At 44.6% G+C, this 22,839-nt stretch overlaps 1 protein-coding gene across 4 annotated transcripts in view; it reads left to right on the top strand.

The window, feature by feature from the left end:
* IQCK (IQ motif containing K) overlaps positions 1 to 22,839 on the top strand; it is a 139,120-nt gene that overhangs the window by 42,268 nt on the left and 74,013 nt on the right. For all 4 annotated transcript variants that reach the window (XR_002519166.2, XM_009196106.3, XM_003916616.5 and 1 more), the window contains exons 5-6: positions 2,364 to 2,416; positions 2,551 to 2,628. Coding sequence is in view for 3 of the 4 variants with exons in the window: in XM_009196106.3 (XP_009194370.1) it covers positions 2,364 to 2,416; positions 2,551 to 2,628 (131 nt within the window). In the remaining variant the exon portion in view is untranslated. The remainder of the gene's footprint in view (positions 1 to 2,363; positions 2,417 to 2,550; positions 2,629 to 22,839) is intronic.

Genomic DNA, 22,839 nt, shown 5'->3' with positions numbered 1-22,839 from the left:
CTGGGATGTCTTTTCCCTTGTGGCTTACTAGGTATCTATCCCTTAGGGGCTGCATTCAGCTGCCTGTATTGAACATTCAAGAACAGTGGCAATAAAACGAATGAAGTTTATTTCTCCTTACACATTGAGATGTCCAGAGTAGGGCAGGCCCAAGCTGGTGCTGTGGCTTAAGGAAGACGCAGGCTCTTTCTATCCCCTGCTTCACCATCCTTAGCACGTGGCTTTGGGCCTCATGGCTAAAAGGGGCTGCTCCACTTGCAGCCCCACATCTGTGTTCCAGCCTGAAGAAGTGATATGAAACTTCAAGGAGGAAGGGGCAGCAGAAATCAGGAAAGCAGAATTTTCTCAGAGGTCCCTAGAATATGTCTGTTTCTATCTCATCGGGCAGAACTGTATGACATAGCTGTCCCTTGCTACATGGGAGCCTGGGAAATGTAGATCTTTGGCTGAGCTGACTGCCATTTGGAAGCAATCATGTTCCTGTTAATAAGGCTGAAGTGGAGAGTGGACCTTGGGTGGAGAGCTAGCAGGGTCAGCCACACCGCTGGTGGCACCTGTGTGCGGGGTGTCTCATGAAGGTGGCACTCAGACCCAAAGGACTGCTGTTCAGAGGACTTGAGTGAATCTGGGGTAAAGCAATATATACAATTACTCATAAAAGAGAAGCATAGTCTAAATTTAAATAACAAAATCCTCCAATTCCAAAAGTATGTAATAAACCCCAATATGAGCACTGTCTTTTATTAGTACCTAATGTCAGAAAATGTGCTTATTGAAAGAGGACTAAAGAAATGTCTTTAGAATTCTTTGCCCAAGTTACTGTTTCTTGATGTTCTTATAAATCTCATAAAGGATTCATGCATATTTCATCTAACACAAGCAATCAATTAACCTCCTTTCCTTTTTCCTACTCAGACATGTGGGCAAAGTAAGAATATACAGTTGACCCCTAAACAATACAGATGCCAAACCCCCGTGCAGTAAAAAATCCACTTACAACTTTGGCCGGGCACAGTGGCTTACACCTGTAATCCCAGCACTTTGGGAGGCCAAGGCAGGGCAGACTGCTTGAGCTCAGGAGTTCGAGACCAGCCTGGGCAACATGATGAAACCCCATCTCTACAAAAAATACAAAAATTAGCCAGGTGTGGTGGTGTGTGCCTGTAGTCCCAGGTACTGAGGAGGCTGAGGTGGGAGGGTCACTTGAGCTCGGGAGGCAGAAGTTGCAGTGAACTGAGATCACGCCACTGCACTCCAGCCTGGGTGACAGAATGAGGCCCTGTCACAAAAAGAAAGAAAATCCACATAAAACTTTTGACTCCCTCAAAACTTAACTACTAATAGCCTACTGTTGACTGGAAGCCTTACCAGTAGCACAAATTTTGTATGTTATATGTATTATATACTATATTCTTATAAGTAAGGTAGCAAAAGAAAATTTATTAAGAAAATTATAAAAAAGAGAAAATATACTTACCAGTCATTAAGTGGAAGTGGATCGTCACAAAGGTCTTCTTCCTGGCCGGGCGCGGTGGCTCAAGCCTGTAATCCCAGCACTTTGGGAGGCCGAGACAGGTGGATCACGAGGTCAGGAGATCGAGACCATCCTGGCTAACCCAGTGAAACCCCGTCTCTACCAAAAAAATACAAAAAACTAGCCGGGCGCGGTGGCGAGTGCCTGTAGTCCCAGCTACTCAGGAGGCTGAGGCAGGAGAATGGCGTAAACCCGGAAGGCAGAGCTTGCAGTGAGCTGAGATCTGGCCACTGCACTCCAGCCTGGGCGACAGAGCGAGACTCCGCCTCAAAAAAAAAAAAACAACAACAAAAAAAAAAACAAAGGTCTTCTTCCTCATCTTCAGGTTTAGTAGGCTGAGAAGGAGGAAGAGGAAGGATTGGTCCTGCTGTCTCAGGGGTGGCAGAGGTGGAAGGGGAGGCAGGAGAGGCAGGCACACTTGGTGTTAAGTTTTTTGTTATTTTGACACATAGTCTCACCCTGTTGCCCAGGCTGGAGTGCAGTGGCGAAGTCTCGGTTCATTGCAACCTCCACCTCCCAGGTTCAAGCAATTCTCCTGCCTCAGCCTCCTGAGTAGCTAGGACTACAGGCGCCCGCCACCATGCCTGGCTAATTTTTGTATTTTTAGTAGACACAGGGTTTCACTGTGTTGGCCAGGCTGGTCTCGAACTCCTGACCTCAAGTGATCCACCCACCTCGGCCTCCCAAAGTCCTGGGATTACAGGCATGAGCCACCACACCGGCCGGTATTAAGGTTTATTGAAAAGTGTCATGTATAAGTAGACCTGTGCAGTTCAAATCCATGTTGTTTAAGGGTGAGCTGTAATTTAATGATCTCTTCTCTCTTTAGAGGAAAAGAACCAAATTCATTGCCTGTGATTTTCTGACCGAGTGGTTATACAAGTAAGTTGTTCATGTCTGACGATTCAGTGATCCTAAGAATTCAGTCGTGTTAATTTGCAAGCAGAATAGCAACAACTGACTTGAATTCTTGCTTATTGTTTTCTTGTCAATCAAACATATGGCATCGTGACCAGCCAAAATCCAAAGAGGGCAGGGGAGCCATTCACAGAATTTTTCTCCATTCCATTTGTGGAGGAGTGGCTAAAGCAACAGTAAGTATGACACAAGGCTTTGAATAATTTATTCCTAATTTAATATTGCATTAATAATAGTTTTCTTCAATCTAAGAGAACAAACTGATGTGATCCATCCAGGACTTTGGGCCAGTCATATTTCTGACAATCTTGTCTCTAGTTATTCTTAGCCTAGGCTAACCTTATCCTAATCATGCCAGTAATTTCATTCAAGAAGCACTCCAGAAAACCAAAAAAAAAAAAAAAAAAAAAAAAAATTCTTATCCTAAGTAATTTATCCCTTCATTCCCTTCATTTTTTTCTCTCTCTCTCTGACAGTCATTATGTCTCAGGAAATATGACTAAGCTTTTCTAAATACTTAGAAAATACTGAAAGAGCTTAAATAGTAAGTTACCTGCATCGATTCTTCATTTACAATATAATAAAGAACATGACAGATAAAATTAAAACTCTTTGACCATTCTAATATGGGTTTCCTCCCCGCATTGAAGTAATCAGTTCAGTCTACAGTGCAACCTTCCAGACCTCTTATTTAGCTATATAAAATCAGTTTATGCTGCTCTATCTATGGAGTAGCCATTCTTTTATTCCTTTAATTTTTTAATAAACTTCCTTTCACCGGGCACTGTAGCTCATGCCGGTAATTCCAGCACTCTGGGAGGCCGAGGCAGGTGGATCATGAGGTCAGGAGATTGAGATCATCTTGGCTCACACGGTGAAACCCTGTCTCTACTAAAAATACAAAAAAATTAGCCAGGAGTGGTGGCGGGCACCTGTAGTTCCAGCTAGTTGGGAGGCTGAGGCAGGAGAATGGTGTGAACCTGGGAGGCAGAACTGGCAGTGAGCCGAGACGGTGCCATTGCACTCCAGCCTGGGTGACAGAGTGAGATTCCATCTCAAAAAAAAAAAAAAAAAAATTGGTTTATATCTGATCAGGCATGGTGACTTATGCCTGTAATCCCAACACTTTGGGAGGCCGAGTCAGGTGGATCACTTGAGATCAGGAGTTCAAGACCAGCCTGGCCCACAGGGCAAAACCCCATCTCTACTAAAAATACAAAAATTAGCTGGGTATGGTGGCACGTGCCTGTAATCCCAGCTACTTGGGAGGCTGAGGCAGGAGAATCGCTTGAACCTGGGTGGTAGAGGTTGCAGTGAGCCAAGATCACACCACTGCACTCCAGCCTGGGGGACAGAGTGAGATTCTGTCTCAAAGAAGAGTTTAGATTCTCAGTTCTCAGTTGTCACATATTTTACTTAAATCTGCCCTCTTTGAGAATGCCAAGATGAACAGACCTTTGGCTGACTTTTGCAATTTTGAGAATTTAAAAAACCCCAGATATTAACCAGTTTTTTTTTTAATCTAAGATTACACATTGAAAGGAGAGAAACATCGGAAAACCTTGTTTCTTATTTAGCTTTTAAACCTGAGCCTGATTTTATCCGCTATGAAATGTATAGCCCAAAATTTATTGATTTACATATATTTTTCTAAGACAAGTTTGTTTGAGTATCATTCTCTGAGTTGCTGCTTTGCCTTGAAGATAAAACATTTTTCCATTTGTAATAACCAATGAAAAATAATCTTAAAAATAAGAGAACTTCTCTAATAAGAATCCTCTTAGATTATTGATCCAAATATCTTAATTTTAAATGGCACTGATGTCCACAAGATGCTCATGTAAATACACCGTAAAGAAGCAGTAGCAGTCATTTCAGCTGCACTCCACAGGAACAGAAACACAAGGGCTCTTGCTTTAACTGGCATTTGTATTCTCTACATCCATTACCTTTCAAAGAGATGCCCAGATGCATGATAAAAATTAAAGTGATATTAATCTATTTGATGCAATGAATATCTATTGAACACCTACCCAGTTCAACTGAAAAGAGCTTGGTGCTGTGGAAAAAACAGAGATGAATAAAGTATGGCCCTGGCCCTTGGGGTGAGGGAGACGTGTTTACGACTTGCTGTACTTTCTGTAGTGAGTGTTGTAATACAAATGTTAACAAAGCATTAAAGGGAAGTGGGGAAGCATGAGACCATCCACGTGCCCTTCCTGGTGGGCCTGGAGCCAGCCCAGCTGGGGCAGCGGCCAAGCTGGTTGGTGCCCAGATTTGGTCCAAGGCAGGAACTCAAATGCTGCATTCTTCTTGTCTCAAGTAGGAATAGTCAGAGAAGCAAGTAAAAACCAAAATTCTTAAGGAGAACAAGGTAGGAGCCGGGAAATATCCAATCCAGGTTGGCTCAACCTTGGCACTATTGTCATTTAGGACTGGATAATTCTTTGCTGTAAGGAGCTATGACCTGTGCATTGTAGGATGTTTTGCAGCATCTCTGGCCTCCACCCACTAGATGCCAGTAGCACCCTCCTACCAGTTGTGACAATCAAGACTATCTCCAAACACTACTGTATGTCCCCAATGGGAATGAGGGAAAATTGCCTCTGGTTGAGAACCTCTGATTTAGTCCAGTAGTTTCAGAACTTTAAACCAGCACTTTGGGAGGCCGAGGTGGGCAGATTACTTGGGGTCACGAGTTCGAGACCAGCCTGGCCAATGCAGTAAAACCCCATCTCCACTAAAAATACAAAAATTAGCCAAGTATCATGGTGCGTGCCTGTAATCTCAGCTACTTGGGAGGCTGAGGCAGGAGAATTGCTTGAATCCAGGAGGCAGAGGTTGCAGTAAGCCAAGATGGTGAAACAGGAAAAGTTACCTTGTCCCTCTCGCAGGGCATGCAACGGGGATGTGGCTTGCTTCTTCAGTGCCCTGCGGCTCAAACCTCTAGGGGAGCATACAGATAGGCAGGTTGTGGGGCTCCCACCCAATGGCGGTGTCTATAGGTGAATTTATAGCTGAAGCCCCAGTGGGCATATGTTACCGGGTGCTCTCTTAGTTTGCCATCTGTAGGCGGTTTGTGTTAACCAGCTCAATTCATCCTCTACCTTGTTGCAAGGAGAGAGGAATTTCTGTATCCCAGGTTCTTGCCTTTGTGTACCGGAGGAATCAGATCACACATGGGCTTGGAGAATGAGTGCAAAGTTTTATTGAGTGGAAGTAGCTCTCAGCCAATGGAGGAGCCAGAAGGGCTCCATGGTTTTTCCCATGGAGTTGGGCTGCTGGGCGGCTACAGCTCTCCTCCGACTAACTGCCCTGGCCAAACTCAGTCTCATCCTGCCAGGTGCCTGTGCCTGTCCCTGTGCTCTTCTGCCAGCGTGCTCCTCTCAACATCCTCTCGATGAGCAGCTGCTTGTGTCTTTTCACACTGATGTGTTTCTGTCCACGTTTGGCTGCCTGTGTGTCTGCCCGCTAGGGTCTCGGGCTTTTATATGCCCAGGATGGGGGTGCGTGGCAAGCCAGGGTGGTCTTGGGAAATGCAACATTTGGGCAGGAAATGCCCATTCTCATCTAGGTCCCTGGGGGTGGAGCCCTAGCCAAGGACCACGCCCTCCTCTATGCAGCACTTCCCCTACCACCTTCTGTATTATTTAAAGGGACCACGATCTTCCCTTCCCAGCACTCCTGTATCAATGGTACCACTGCACTCCAGCCTGGGTGACAGAGCAAGATTCCGTCTCAATAAACAAATAAATAAAATAAAATCACCCAGGGAACTTTGGAAAAATATTGGTACCTAACTTCACCCAGATTGATCAAATCATAATCTTCAGGTATAGCCTGGGCGTTGTTTTTTTGCTTTTTTTTTTTTCAAGCTTCCTAGGTAATTCTAATATATAGCCAGGATTAAGAGCTTATCCATCCATAGGATAGAAAAAGCGCTGCATCCAGGAACTAATGAATAGTATAATTGAGTCATTTCTTCACTAAGTGCTTTGATACATGCCATCTCATTTAATCTTCACAACAACACTAGGATGTAGGTACTAAAGCTGAGAGCCCACAGCTGGGAAGTCAACCATGAAGTGAGATGGGACTTGGGCAAATAAGGTGATTATACGAGTATTATGGATGGACATTTTGAGTACGGCTTAATGATACAGATTGGATGAAGATTACTTTTGAGGGGGAGACTCTGTCAAGGCTTTTTAAAGGAAGTGAAATATAAACTACAGTATACTTCAGGCAGAATTAGGAGCCTGAGCTTTTGGGATAGATAAACCAGTATTCAAATCTCCACCACTGGCTGGGTGCAGTGGCTGATGCCTGTAATCTCAGCACTTTGGGAGGCTGAGGCAGGCAGATCACCTGAAGTCAAGAGTTTGAGGCTAGCCTGGCCAACATGGCAAAACCCTGTCTCTACTGAAAATACAAAAATTAGCTGGGCATGGTGGTATGCGTCTGTAATCCTAGCTACTCAGAAACTGAGGCAGGAGAATCGCTTGAACCGGGAGGCGGAGGTTGCAGTGAGCTGAGATTGCACCACTGCATTCCAGCCTGGGTGACAGAGTGAGACTCTTTCTTAAAAAACAAAAAAATAAAAAAACAAAACAAAACAAATCACCACTTACTGATCCTATGATCTTGGGCAAGTGTTTATCTATTACTGTGTAACAAATTGCCCCAAAACTTAGTGACTTAAAGTCATAGATATTATCCTATAGTTTCTCTGGGTCAGGAATTTGGTAGCAGCTTAGCTGGGTGGTTGTGGTTCAGAGTTTCCCATGAGGTTGTAGTCAAGATGTCACAGGGGGTGCAGTCATCTGAAGGCCCAACTGGGGCTGGAGGTTCTGCTTTTAAGATGGTGCACAAATATGGTGCTGGTTGTTGTTTGGAGGCCTTAAATTTTCCCCATCTGGGTCCTTCCATGAGCTGCTTGAGTATCCTCATGACATGGTGACTGACCTCCTTCAGAGTGAAAGATTTGGGCACAAGAAGGAAGCATGGTACCTTTCATGACCTAGTCTTGGAAGTCACATACCTCCACATTCTATTAGAAGCAGGTCACCAAGTGCCACATTCGAGGTTTAATAATTAAGCTCCACCTTAGGGAGGGAGGAGTATCAAAGAATGTGTGGACATATTTATTTTAAAAGTATCACAGCATGTCTGTCTCTAGGCCTCCAGTTCCTTATTGGTAGATGTGGTAGTTGTGAAGATGTGGTGAAATGATACAGCTACAAATGGGATCGTGAACAAGCCCAACTTATAGTAACATGTGGCTTACTAAATGGTGAATAGTGGCTTATTGCCGTTGGTGAACATTGTGACCTTCCAGACCAAAGACCCAAAGATGGGAGAAGAGACAAGATTTGGTCCAGTCACAGGAAACCAGCATTGCTAGCTCCTGGAGTGTGTGAGGACATAGGGTTGAGATGGAAGCTATGGCTAGAAGGCAGTTAGGAGGTGGATTATCGTTTTCAGTAAAAGAAAGAAGTTTGGGCATTATTCCATAAGCAGGAGATCATTCAAAAGGCTTTTGAGCAGAGGTAAAATAGGATTAGGCTGTTTTGGAAAGATAATTCCTGAGACAGTGCAGAAGACATCTGAGATTGGGGAGAGCCTGGAGTTTGGGCTACTAGTTCCAAGACTGTCTTTACAGCCGTAAGGTATTGAGTTAGGGCCATGTTAGTGGAAAAGGGGGGACATGGGATGAGTAGAATGGATGGATGACACAGGATAAATTTAGGGGTAAAGAAGGGGTGTGCCTGAAACGGTGAGATTTGCTCCTGGGTATGTGGGCGGCCCATAATGGAAGCCAAGAAACCCAGCCGGAAGAGCAAGTGCAAGGGTAAAATAACAATTCCTGTCTGGGGCACATTTAGATTGAGGTGCTTCTAGGATATCCATCCCAGAAACATTGGCCTAAAGCTTAGAAGTAGGATATGAAGAGAAATGGTTTGGGAATCAAGAGCCCCACATTGAATGTATGGATTAAGTCAAGATGGACAAGGGTCGAACTGAGGGGTAGCCCAGAGTTGGTTCCAGAAGTTCAATAAATGGCACATACTCTAAGTCATGTGTTTGGCAGTGTAACGATGACTTATCTTGAAGCTGTGTTTGCAAAGCAAGCCATTGTTTCAACTTAGAGTCTATGTTGATTTTAAATGACTGGCAGGGAGAAATAGGGGTGTGTTTATTTTCTATTGCTGCTGTTACAAATAACCCCAGAACTGGTAGCTTTAAAACAACACAAATGTATTACTATACCATTCAGGAGATCCAAGGCTTGACTTGGATTTCACTGGGGTAAAATCAACGTGTTGGCAGAGCCTAAGTCTTTTCTGGAGTTTCTAGGGGAAAATGTTTCCCTGCCTTTTCAAGCTTCTAGAAACTGTCTGCATTCCTTGGCTAGTGGCCCCTGCATTCCTCTTCAAAGCCAACAATGTTGCATCTCTCTGACCCTCTTTCTTAGTCATATCTCTCTGACTCTTTCTTTTTTGGGGGGCGGGGGGGACAGGGTCTAACTCTGTCACCCAGGCTGGAGTGCAGTTGTGAAATCTTGGCTCACTGCAACCTCTGTCTCCCAGGTTCAAGTGATTCTCCTGTCTCACCCTCCCAAGTAGCTGGGATTACAGGCATATGCCACCATACCCGACTAATTTTTGTATTTTTAGTAGAGACAGGGTCTCATCATGTTGGCCAGGCTGAACTCAAACTCCTGACCTCAAATGATCCACCTGCCTCAGCCTCGTAAAGTGCTGGGATTATAGGTGTGAGCCATCTTGCCTGGCCTCTCTGACTCTCTTTTGCCTCCATCTTCTACTTTTAAGGACTCCTGTGATTACATTAGCTCACCTAGATAATTCAGGATAACCTTCCCATTGCAAAATCCTTGACTTAATCGCATCTGCAAAGTTTCTTTTGCCATTGTCAGGTAACATATTCACAGGTTCTGGGAATTTTTTGGGAGGGATGAGAGGGTGACAAGGTCTCCCTCTGTTGCCCAGGCTGAACTGCAGTGGCACAATCACAGTTCACTGCAGCCTTGACTTCCTGGACTCAAGCCATCCTCCCACCTCAGCTTCCTGAGTAGCTGCGGCTACAGGTGCATGCCATCACACCCAGCTAATTTTTGTATTTTTGGTAGAAACAGTGTTTTGGCATGTTGCCCAGGTGGGTCTCAAACTCCTGAGCTCGAGCAGTCTGCCTGCCTTGGCCTCCCAAAGTGCTGGGATTGTAGTTTTAAGCCACCATGCCCAACCAGTTGCTGGGAATTTTGATGTAGACATCTTTAGGACCCAAATTCTGCCTACCACAAAGGATAATGGAGAATGTGGAAAAATTTAAAGTCCCTTTCTCTTAGAGATCACCTACATGTTGCTGAAGATCGCTTACATTTTAAAATACTATTCCAGGTTTTGTATAATAAAAATGGTACATGCTGAGTGAAAAAATTCAAACAAAGCAGAAAAATCAAAAGAAAAAGGCACAGATCACCCAAGAGCCAGCCTCCCAGATATAACCATTGTTGACATTTTGGTGAACTTTTCAGATACTTTTCTATGTATCTCCATATGTATACAGATATTTAAAAAATGTGTAAGTATTCCTCTGAGACCAGAGCTAAGAGTGAGAGAGACGTTGAGGTGGAGAAAGAAACACCGAGGAAGTTCATGGTGGGTGCTGTCACTCACGTTCACATTCATGTAGGTGTGAAGGCATCTGCTGAGAGGGAGGCAGAGGTTTATGGAGGAGGGGAGGGGGTTGCAACAGCTGCTGTGGTGAAACCGACAGGGAATCAATGAGGGATAAATAGGGATGGACCAGCTGATGGCCTGAATTTGTGGTGCATATAAACAGCCTGCTTATGTGATTGTCTCCAGCAACCCTCCACAGCTCTGGAAAGGGGGTGGAGAACAGATGGTTGGTAAAATCAGGGTTGAAGACTGGCAAAGCTAATCTAGTAAAAGGTCTAGACTGGGCCCAGGGGATCGTAGGTACAAGTGAAAGCATTGTTTCCTTTTTCAAGAATGTCTTACATTTTTAAATCATAAATTACCATATTTTCTGAATTATGTTAACGCTTTAGCAACCAATTTTCGAAAGAAATCCTACATTAGGTGTTCACATGGAAAGTAAGAAACATACCAAACTCAGAAACACTAAGATGAGGGTAGTGAGGTCCATCTTAGAATCAAGACAATTTGTTTTTAAAGATTCTAATGTGTGGATCTTAATTGGATCCCAATTCAAAGAAACGATATAAAAAATTGGAGACAGCTGAAAATTTGAACACTTAATAGTTGATGAAATAAAAAATTATTATTTAACATATGATGATGAGAATACTGATTTCATAGTCATGATTAAAAAGTTATTACTTTTTAGAGAAACATGCCAAAATATTTATATATGAAATTACATATTCTATGGACAGCGGTGAGGGAGGGAAGCTACCATTAACTGACATGAAGAACAGTATAATTGAAGCTGGTTGATGGAGACATGGATTCATTTTAATTTTTTCTGTCTACTTTTGTATAGCTTTTAAAATTTCTATAACAAAAATTTTTTAAAATGAGATTAGGGCCAGGTGCAGTGGCTCATGCCTCCTAGCACTTTGAGAGGCTGAGGCAGAAGAATTGCTTGAGCCCAGGAGTTTGGACCAGCCTGGGAAACATAGTGAGACCCCATCTCTATTAAAAAATCAAACATCAGCTGATCATGATGGTGCTCACCTGTGGTCCCAGCTACTCAGGAGGTTGAGGTGGGAGGATCTCTTGAGCCCCAGAGGTTTAGGATGCAGTGAGCTGTGGTTGTGCCGCTCAATCCAGCATGGGTGAGATACTGTCTCAAAAAAAATAATAATTAAAAACACATTAAAATGAGATTGTTCAAAGCTCCTTATGAGCACTTGATAGTGTAGGAGATGTGCCCTGGGCGGGGAGGTATCTACTGGAGGGCAGTGAACCAGGAGGGCTGGGGGCCATTCCCTACTGGAGGTGGCTGGAGTGACGGACAATGGAGGTCTGAGTTTTCCTATGATCATGCTGAGAAACTCAAATGGCATTGAGGGAAAATGGCCCAGGGGGAAGGGGAGATGGCAGGTGCAGCCCAACTGACAAGTGTTGTGGTGCTGAGAAGGTCTCGGTCACCCCTCCAGAGACCTGGCTCTGAATGTGCACAATTTCCCAACCAATTCTCTTATGTTAGTCTCAGGTAAATCCAACCCCCCCACCAAATCTACACCCATTTTCCCCAGAAACAATGAGAAGGAGGATTAACATGATCAGAGTCTTGAGTTTGTTCTAAAGAACAAGTCTCCAATAATCTCAGAGTTCCTGGGGAACAAGGACATGGCTTTCTATGTCAAGGGTCAGCAAACTTTTCTGTAGAGGATAGTAAGTCTTTTGGGCTTTGCAAGCCACAGACGGTCTTTCAGTTACTCAGCTCCCTAGTTGTGTCATGAAAGCAGCCATAGATGTACCATATGTGAATGAATGGGTGTGGCTGTGTTCCAATAACACTTTATTCACAAAAACAGGTGGTGGGCCAGATTTGGCCCATGAGCTATGGTTTGTTGATCCCCTGTTTCAGGTAACCTTCCCAAACCATGGTCTCATGTAAAAGCAAAAAAAAAAAACAAAAAACCAACATAATTAGAAGTAAATAATCGGTGGGAAAGATGGAAGGAGAGAAAAGTTTATGATTACATCAGGAATTCAGGAACTTGATATGTGACAGTCTTCAGTGATGAACCATTCTAAGATGTGACCTTTCTGTTGGGTGGCTGACCCGGAGGGAAGGTAGGGGTCATTGGAAACATGTGGACCCAAAGTCATGGTGTTGCAGGCATTATCAGCATAGATAATGAAGTAGCTGAGAACACTAGGGGGAGACAGCTGAAGAAGATGGCGGTGAGTCAAATCCCACAGTTGCCAAAGGAAGTGTAGGAATGTTCTGGAAGTCAAAGAAGTGGCAGTGTAGTGTGGTCCTTAGGAGCTTGGAAGCACTAGAATCACACCCCTGCATTCTAAACCCAGCTCCACCACTTCCAACTGTATGACTTTGGGCAAAGATGACTTAATGCTTCCAGCCTCAGTTTTTCCATCTGAAAAATGGCCTTTCATCTGAACAAAGTTCCCCACCTAAGAGGAATCCTAGTGCCAACTATTATAATATTTTATTATTGGTACTTATACCAAGCAGGTATGTTCCAGCTAAAGGGAATTATTTGTATTATTTGTTCATTTATTGAGCTAATACCTTTTTTTTTTTTTTTGAGACAGGGTCTTACTGTCTGAAAAAAAAGACAGGGTCCTACTCTGTTGTTCGGGCTGGAGTGCAGTGATGTGATCTTGGCTCACTGCAACTTCTGCCTCCTGGACTCAAGCTATCCTCCTGCCCCACCCTCCCAAGTAGCTGGGACTACAGGTGTGCACCACCATGCCTGGCCAATTTTTGTAGATTTCACCACATTGCCCAGACTGGTCTCGAACTCCTGAGCTCAAGCAATCCGCTCACCTTGGCCTTCCAAAGTGCTGGGATTATAGGCATGAGCCACTGCGCCCAGCCAGCTAATAATTATTGAATGCTTAAATATGCTCTAAAATTGTGGAGCAGGCATATTCATAAGTTAGCTGGCTACCATTTATGAAACATCTACCATGTGCCGTGGAAACATGACACATGGAAACAGACACACATGGTTCCTGTTTTCATGGACAGACATACTGTGTATAGTTGAATTGAAGTGTATGTGTACTTCATTTATGCCAATTCATTGATATGCTCTTGGGAAGAAGAGAGAAAGACAGAGAGGGGCAGAAAGGCAAAGGGATAAGAATTTTTAAGACCAGGCACGGTGTCTTACCCCTGTAATCCCAGCACTTTGGGAGGCCAAGGCAGGTGGATCACGAGGTCAGGAGTTCGAGACCAATCTGGCCAACATAGTGAAACCCCATCTCTACTAAAGATACAAAACATTAGCCAGGCGTGGTGGCATGTGCCTGTAACCCCAGTTACTCGGGAGGCTGAGGGAGGAGAATCACTTGAACCTGGGAGGCAGAGGTTGCAGTCAGCTGAGATTACGCTACTGTACTCCAGCCTGGGTGACAGGGTGAAACTCTGTATCAAAATCCCAGCACTTTGGGAGGCCGAGACGGGTGGATCACGAGGTCAGGAGATCGAGACCATCCTGGCTAACCCGGTGAAACCCCGTCTCTACTAAAAAATACAAAAAAATAGCTGGGCGAGATGGCGCGCGCCTGTAGTCCCAGCTACTCGGGAGGCTGAGGCAGGAGAATGGCGTGAACCCGGGAGGCGGAGCTTGCAGTGAGCTGAGATTCGGCCACTGCACTCCAGCCTGGGAGACAGCGAGACTCCGTCTCAAAAAAAAAAAAAAAAAAAAAAAATTTTAAATGCAAGCAATTCTTGCCATTGTACTCTAGAGGTGATGTACAAAATAGGACACATGACTCAGCTCTTTCCTCAGTTGTTTTCAATTTTGTATACCCCTCATAACATAAGCAGCTCATAAAGCAACTACTTCCTTCTGTCTGTCTGTCCGTGTATTTATGTATTTGCTTACCTACCTACCAAACATTTACTTAGTGTTTACTTGGGTATTATTCTGGGCACTTTACAAATATTACCTAATTTAACTTACATCACAACCCTACAAAGTAGAAAATCATAGTGTCCCCGTTGTATTAGGCTAGGCTAGGCTAGATTGCAGTTATAAACAATACCAAAATACCAGTGGCTTAACGCAATAACAGCTTATTTCTTGCTCACAAAAAGATTGTTGTAAGTTGGACCGTCCTCTTACTTCTGAGGTCACTGACGCAAAGGAAGAAAAGAATGTAGGAGGTCCCTCAGCTCTTAACTTTCTTAGTCTAGAAGGTTCTTAACCTTCTCACCTCTCTTTACAGAGCATGGCTTCAAACCAATTGCAGGGGAGGCAGGGATACATAAAGGAACATGTGGATATTTGGTGAACACTAGCTGTTCTGGGCACAGGCTTTTTTTTTCCCCTTTTTTTTTAGACTGAGTCTACTTCTGTTATCCAGAATAGAGTGCAGTGGCACGATCTAGGCTCACTGCAATCTCTGCCTCCCCATTTCAAGCGATTCTCCTGCCTCAGCCTCCCAAGTAGCTGGGGCTATAGGCACCCACCACCATGCCCAACTAATTGTTGTATTTTTAGTAGAGATGGGGTTCCACTATGTTAGCCAGACTGGTCTCAAACCCCTGACCTCAGGTGATCCACCTGCCTCGGCCTCCCAAAGTGCTGGGATTACAGGCATAAGCCACTGCATCTGGCCCACAGGCATATTTCTAAGAAGAACTGAGGCAGAGAGAAATTAAGTCTTTGCCCAGGATCTCAAGCCAGTGCATAGCGTAGGCAGGATTTGAACATAGGCAACCTAGCTGCAGAGTCTACGCACTATTAAGAGCATGGCTAATTACTCTGCTCTACTGCCCCTTCTGTCACCTGGTCCTTAAAGTGATCAGTAATGAGACAGGGAGAAACCTGGCTGTGTGAGACAGATTGAAAGATGCCATGTCCCGTGCACGGTGGCCATGCCTAGAATCCCAGCACTTTGGGAGGCCAAGATGGGCAGATCACCTGAGATCAAGAGTTTGAGACCATCCTGGCCAATATGACGAAACTCCGTCTCTACTAAAAATACAAAAAAAAAATTATCCAGGCATTGTGGTGCACGCCTGTGATACGCCAGCTACTTGAGAGGCTGAGGCAGGAGAATCGCTGGAACCTGAGAAGCAGAGGTTGCAGTGAGCCGAGATGGTGCCACTGCACTCCAGCCTGGGTGATCCAGCGAGACTCCATCTCAAAAACAAATACACAGACAAAGAAAAAAATGATCAGCCACATACTCTAATTGAAGTGTGATGAGGGTGTTTTTGTCCTTACCTTTCAACAGGGGTGGATGATGTCATATCTCCCGTTGGCTTCAGTCCTGTTTATGAATCCAGCACCATCCTCTTTTGTAGTATATAGTCGTGACTCAACCAGCAAATCAGAGGCAATGAAATTATTTGCTAGCACATTAAGAAGAGAAAAAGTTTAAATTTCTATTTTGGCCAAAAAGAATGGCCCTGAGAATCGGTCAGATTCATTTGCAAAAATAAATAACTAAATAAGCAAAAGTGCTCCACTGCCTTTCTGGTGTCATGTCCCAGAAGGGAAGGCTCATGAAAGACATCATTAAAACTGAGACCTTCAATGAAACAAAGATTGTGTTTTTGAAAAGAAAAGGTTGCTTTGGGTGAAATGTCTTTTCAGCTAAGTTTTATCCTTGAATAAAAAAAAAAAGGTGGTGGGGGTGCAGGGAACCCATGATATGTTCATGTTGATGAAAGGTATCTTGTGACCAAAAGCGGAGGTGAAAACAAAAGTGTCACCGTGTCATTTGAGGACAAGCTCCAGCCGTATGATGATCTATTTGTGCTGAGGCTGATAGTGGAACTGAAAATGCTCCTGCCTTCAGAGTGGCACAAGAAACTGCATTTCATACTAAAGATTATAATTAAATGGTGGCACAAAAAAAAAAATCCTTTTATTTTGTCTTATAGAAGAGTAGATTTCTGTGTCAGTAATTTCGGAGGCCAGAGAGTCCCAAGAGGATAGTAAATCATCTTTGCTTTTTATATTCACATTCATCTTCAAATAGAGGGAGGAAGGAAAGCTGTTTCCTGAATTTGGGACATGCTGAGATGTATAAACTCTCTAGTGACTCCCTCTTGCTGGAGGTTTGACATGTGGGTGGCCCTTTCTCAGGGGCACTCAGTACTGCTTCCGTTCTTTCTTCCTGCTGTTTCTCCATGGCTGTTTAAGAACCAGTTCAGGGCTGGGCACGGTGGCTCACGCCTGTAATCCTAGCACTTTGGGAGGCCGAGACTGGTGGATGACTTGAGGTCAAGAGTTTGAGAGCAGTCTGGCCAACGTGGTGAAACCCCATCTCTACTTAAAAAACTGCAAAAATTAGCTGGGCGTGATGGTGCACGCCTGTAGTCCCAGCTACTCGGGAGGCTGAGGTGGGAGAATTGCATGAACCCGGGAGGCCAAAGTTGCAGTGAGCTGAGATCGTGCCATTGCACTCCAGCCGGGGTGACAGTGCAAGATACCGTCTCAAAAAAAAAAAAAAGGAACCAGTTCAGAGAGCCTGTGCGAAGCAGTACGGCAGGCACATCTAGACTCCAATCTTTGCCCCACCATTTAGTAAAGTGTTTTCCCTGAGTTCTGTCAGCTGTTGTAGAGAATTATCGAACTTGAGGAGGGGGTTGTGGGAGCCCCCAATTTGTAGCCACATCAGACAGAAGTGTGAATAACCTGGAGACCCATTCCTTGTGACTGGCATCTGTAGTGGAACGTATTCTTGTGGGACTAAGCCCTTATCCTGTGAGCTCCCTGTGGGCCTTCTGTGGGGTCTGCACTAACTGTGGGTAGTTAGTGTCAGAGTTTAATTAAATTGTAGTGCCTGTAATCCCAGCACTTTGGGAGGCCAAGGCGGGACGATTGCGTAAGGTCAGGAGTTTGCAACCAGCTTGGGCACCATAGTGAGACCCCCATCTCTACAAAAAATTTTTTAAATTAGCTGGGTGTGATGGCACACACTTGTAGTCCCAGCTACTCCGGAGGCTGAGGGGAGAGAATCACTTGGGCCTGGGAGATGGATACTGCAGCGAGCCATTAGCATGCCACTGCACTCCTGCCTGGGCAACAGAGTGAGACCCTATCTCAAAAATAAATAAATAAATAATAAATTGTAGGATGCCCAGGTGGTATCTGCAGAGAACTGGAGAATTACTTGGTGTGAAAAACCCACATATTTGGTGTCAGAAGTCTTGCGAGTAGAGAAACAAAGGTTTTTCCTTTTAGTGCCTCAAGATGTCCACATTCAATCCCCAGACCTTGTAAATATATGTTTCTTTATATGGCAGAAGGAGGGACTTTGCATATGTGATTAAGAATCATAAGATGGGAATTAGTATGTTAGTTTCCTAGGGCTACTGCAAGAGATCACCACTAAGTTGGTGCTTAAAACAACACACAAACATTTTTTTTGAGTCAGGGTCTTGCTCTTTTGTCCAGGCCGGAGTGCAGTGGTACAGTCATAGCTCACTGCAGCGTTGATCTCCTGCCCTCAAGCAGTCCTCCCACTTCAGCCTCCCCAAGTACTGGGATTACAGACATGAGCCACCACACCCAGCCTTCAGTTTATCTGTTAAAAAGATCAGTCCGGCAGCTGGATGGGTTATTGACTGAAATCAACCTAATAGTGCATACAGGGATGCAACTACAGTGAAGACATGATGCCCTCACGGAGAGGAGGAAGTAAAATAAATTGGATTTGGGACATGTTTTGAGGTTGGAACCAAGACTTGGTGATGGACTGGATGTTGGAGGAGAGAGAGGAGTCAAGAATGCAACAGAGATTTCAGGCCTGAGCAACTGGCTGAATGGGATCCCTTTACTGAAACAGAGTGGGGAAATAACAGTTCTCTTTTGAAAATTTAATGGGTATACTGAAAAATCACAAATTATTGGGAATAAAAATATGAAAAGTTTTTTCTTTTTTCCCACTAACCACCACACTATATTACATTGACTCCGTCTGCCATCTGGATAGCAGCTCTTTAATAATTTTGGGCCAAATTTCATAACTTTCTGGTCACTCTTTTTAGATCGTCTCATTTCACCATTAGGATTTATCTTGGTTTTGTTTTTTGTTTTGTTTTGTTTTTTTGTTTTTTTGGTTTTTTTGATGGAGTCTCGCTTTGTCGCCCAGGCTGGAGTGCCGTGGCGCGATCTTGGCTCACTGCAAGCTCCGCCTCCCAGGTTCACGCCATTCTCCTGCCTCAGCCTCCAAGTAGCTGGGACTACAGGTGCACACCACCATGCCCGGCTAATTTTTTGTATTTTTAGTAGAGACGGGGTTTCACTGTGTTAGCCAGGATGGTCTCGATCTCCTGACCTCGTGATCCGCCTGCCTCGGCATCCCAAAGTGCTGGGATTACAGGTGTGAGCCACCGCGCCCGGCCTCTTGGTTATTTTTTTAAATCACAAGTATTTTTTTAAATTTTGTTTATTTATTTACTTATTTATTTGAGGTGGAGTCTTGCTCTGTCATCCAGGCTGGAGTGCAGTGGTGCGCTCTCGGCTCGCAGCAACCTCTGCCTCCCAGGTTCACGTGATTCTCCTGCCTCAGTCTCCCAAGTAGCTGGGACTATAGGCATGCGCCACCTCACCTGGCTAATTTTTGTATTTTTAGTAGAGATAAAGTTTCACTATGTTGGCCAGGCTGGTCTCGAACTCCTGACCTCAAGTGATCTGCCCGCTTCCACCTTCCAAAGTGTTGGGATTACAAGCGTGAGTCACTGTGCCTGGCCAAAAAATTTATTATGTTTTTTATAAAGACAGGATTGCCCTGGCTGGTCTTGAACTTCTTACCTCAAGCCATCCTCCCTCCTTGGCATCTCTAAGTGCTGGGATTATAGGCATGAGCCACTGCACCTGCCCCATCCTGTTTATTTTTAAATCCTTAGTCTTCAGTCTCCGACTGGATATAAAACCCATCCTTCCCCAGCTCCAGCCACAACTAACTGTCTATGATTCAGGGGTCCCAGAACTTGGAAGGGGCAATAAATTGTCTCTTTATTTTCACTAATCTCTCACTTAAATCCAGCGTCTCCTTTAAGTATGAATGTGGGCAACAAACCTCAGTAGTTTCCATAGTATCTGTGAGTTTGTCCCTGACAGCAACCACAGACATTCTTATGTCACATTACAGTTGTTGCAGAGATCAAGAAATACCATTTTACACTTGTCACACCTTTCAAATTACAGTAGTTAACTGGCCTGCTATTAGCTCTTGTTATTTACTGCATAATTTAGAAGCACATATATTACTGTATCACCAGCTCTTATTTTAATATTTTGATACCTTTATTTCAATATAATTGGTTTGCCATAATCCTATGTATTTACTTTTATGTTGTTAAAAACATTATTGTGAGAAGGAATCCAAACCGCCAAAGTGGAAAGGGATCCGTGACACAGAAAAGGTGAAGATCCGCTGTGAGAGGTTTGAAAAGGGTGGGGAGGGAGGTGGTCTGCTCTTCTGAACATCCCCCATGCCTGGGCCCACCCTTTAAATCCAGGGGAGGGAGACCGGGGAGTAGGTGGGTCTCCTTAAACTTTTCATTTAGGCCGGGCGCGGTGGCTCAAGCCTGTAATCCCAGCACTTTGGGAGGCCGAGACGGGCGGATCACGAGGTCAGGAGATCGAGACCATCCTGGCTAACACGGTGAAAACCCGTCTCTATTAAGAAATACAAAAAACTAGCCAGGCGAGGTGGCGGGCGCCTGTAGTCCCAGCTACTCGGGAGGCTGAGGCCGGAGAATGGCGTGAACCCGGGAGGCGGAGCTTGCAGTGAGCTGAGATCCGGCCACTGCACTCCAGCCTGGGCGACAGAGCGAGACTCCGTCCCAAAAAAAAAAAAAAAAATAGAGAAGCTTTTCATTTAGTCACACTAGAGAAAATGTGTAATCAGTTACAAAGATGTTAAATAACACCATAATCTGGGCATATTTTATCAAGAAATACCAAGTATCACAGCCTTGGTTTTTTTAAAAAAATGGTTATATCTGAAACCCACATGGGAGCACGTGGTCTTGCACTTTGCTGCTTAGTAAGTTCTGTTATCTGGACACGTATGCAGCTTCAATGATGGAGTTGGTAAAATGGGACTCAGCTCTGTGTGTAAGTAGGAGGATGATTCAGCCTGATGCTGGGGTAATAACCGCTTGTTGATCTCCCAGGGTGGAGATTAGTGAAGGGGCCAAAGCAACATCATATCCTGGTAACCATGATTTCTAAATATGCTTTAAGGCTACAGAGAGTAATGTTCCACAGGTTTTGGAGCTATTTGTGTGTTCACAGAAGGCTGGAATTGAAAGAATCCTATGAGATTCCGTCCTAACGGCTAGTCACCATATGGTCGGGGAGTACCATTCCAGATAACCTCTGTTGTACTTTTTAGAAATATTTTAAGTTTATAAGTCAAGAATGTGATGCCTCGGCCAGGTCTGGTGGCTCACGCCTGTAATCCCCGCACCTTGGGAAGCTGAGGTGGGTGGATCACTTGAGGTCAGGAATTTGAGACCAGCCTGGCCAGTATGGTGAAACCCCATCTCTACTAAAAATACAAAAATTAGCTGGGTGTGGTGGCAGGCGCCTGTAATCCCAGCTACTCGGGAGGCTGAGGAAGGAGAATTACTTGAACCTGGGCAATGGAGGATGCAGTGAGCCGAGATCGTGCCACTGCACTCCAGCCTGGGCGACAGAGCAAGACTCCGTCAAAAAAAAAAAAATGTGATGCCTCAATATAGAGCATTTGGTAAGCCAGTTAGGATGGAAGGCGAGGACTGGGTAAGGTCTCTTGCTGACTGTGACAAGTGGCCATTATCAAATACTAGTGAATTGCAAAACTTCATGATGATTGATTTAGAGCATGTGCCATCTTTGTAAATGGCTTTACATCTGGGTTGTGCTTTCATGTTCCAAGAAAACAACTTAATCTCTTAGTTAATGAAAAGTGGAAGACTGGACGCGGTGGCTCATGCCTGTAATCCCAGCACTTTGGACACTGAGGTAGGCAGATCACGAGGTCAGCAGTTCGAGACCAGCCTGACCAACATGGTGAAACCCCATCTCTACTAAAAATACAAAAATTAGCCAGGCATGGTGGTGCATGCCTAGAATCCCAGCTACTCAGGAGGCTGAGGCAGGAGAATCACTTGAACCTGGGAGGCGGAGGTTGCAGTGAGCTGAGATCGTACCATTGCACTCCAGCCTGGGCAACAGAGACTCCGTCTCAAAAAAAAAAAAAAAAAGAGAGAGAAAAGAAAAATGGAGAGCATGGGCACAGTGGCTCTTGCCTGTAATCCAGCACTTTGGGAGGCCAAGGTGGGAGGATCACTTGAGCCCAGGAGTTCGAGACCAACCTGGACAACACAGTGAGATGCTGTCTCTACAAAAATACAAAAAAAAAAAATTAGCTGGGAATGGTGGTGAGTATCTGTAATCTCTGCTGTTTAGGAGGCTGAGGTGGGAGGATGGCTTGAGCCTAGGAATTTGAGGCTGCAGTGAGCTATGATCATGCCACTACACTGCAGCCTGGGTGACAGAGCAAGACCCTGTCAAAAAAAGAAAAGAGAGAGAAAGAAAAGTGGATAGAATTTTGATTCCAAAATTTCATTTTCAATCTCAAGCAAGCATTCTTCCTTTCTTCTTTATTCTGATTAAATGTGATTTTTGATGGCACCTCTTTAATTGTCTTTGAATTGGATGAAGAAATTGATGAAGACTAACGTCTCCGATTTTCTTATTATGTATTTTGTTAGCATGCTGTATCTTCATGTCCTGCAGAGCTTTTACTTTGCATCTGAAAAAGGGGAAAGAAGCATGTATACGCACGCACATGTGCACATACATTTATATATACACAACACAATCAGAAAAATAAATTTTTGTTCCTTCTCAGAATTATAGCATTTATTCTTTTTTGTGTGTGTGTGTGAGACAGAGTCTCACTGTTTCACACAGACTGGAGTGCAGTGGTGCGATCTCAGCTCACTGCAACCTCCACCTCCTGGGTTCAAGCGATTCTCCTGCCTCAGCCTCCTGAGTAGCTGGGGTTACAGGCGCCCACCACCATGCCCGGCTGATTTTTGTGTTTTTAGTAGAGACGGAGTTTCACCATGTTGGCCAGGCTGGTCTGGAACTCCTGACCTCAGGTGATCCACCCACCTCGGCCTCCCAAAGTACTGGGATTACAGGCGGGAGCCACTGCGCCCGGCCAGCATTGATTCTTACGGTTCAAATGTATTCACATTTGAGGAAAAAAGGAGGAGGACATGACAAATGAGCATTACTAATAAAACAATTCTCCTTGGAAACATACCCAGCAGTCCTGTCGTGCCCGTCTGAACGCGCAAAAACGTCTGCTTTGGGATGTCTGATTTAAGCACTTTAAGGCCTCAGCTGCCTCCTTCTGTGATTGACGTGTTCATCTCTCCCCTCCCTAGTTCCCTGGTGATGAGCAGTCGCCTCTTTATTTTTATTTGACTTTAAGCCAGTTGCACTGATTCCAAGAGAGAGGAAAGGGCCTGGCGTGGCTTCTCTCCCTTCAAGCTGGCCCGCCGAAATGATTGATAATTCCCAGGACTACTCTTCGAAGAGTAAGTCCTTTTTATTTGGCCTGATTTACCATGGCTTTCTCATACTTATTCTTGGTTTGGGAGCTAGACAGCGCCCCATTATCTAGCTATGAAAGCAGGGATGTCACTAAAGGTGG

This window comes from Papio anubis, chromosome 18, assembly GCF_008728515.1.
Source record: "Papio anubis isolate 15944 chromosome 18, Panubis1.0, whole genome shotgun sequence".
Taxonomy (NCBI): domain Eukaryota; kingdom Metazoa; phylum Chordata; class Mammalia; order Primates; family Cercopithecidae; genus Papio; species Papio anubis.
The sequence above is the reverse complement of the archived record's forward strand: the minus strand, read 5'-3'. Positions and strand labels throughout refer to the sequence as shown.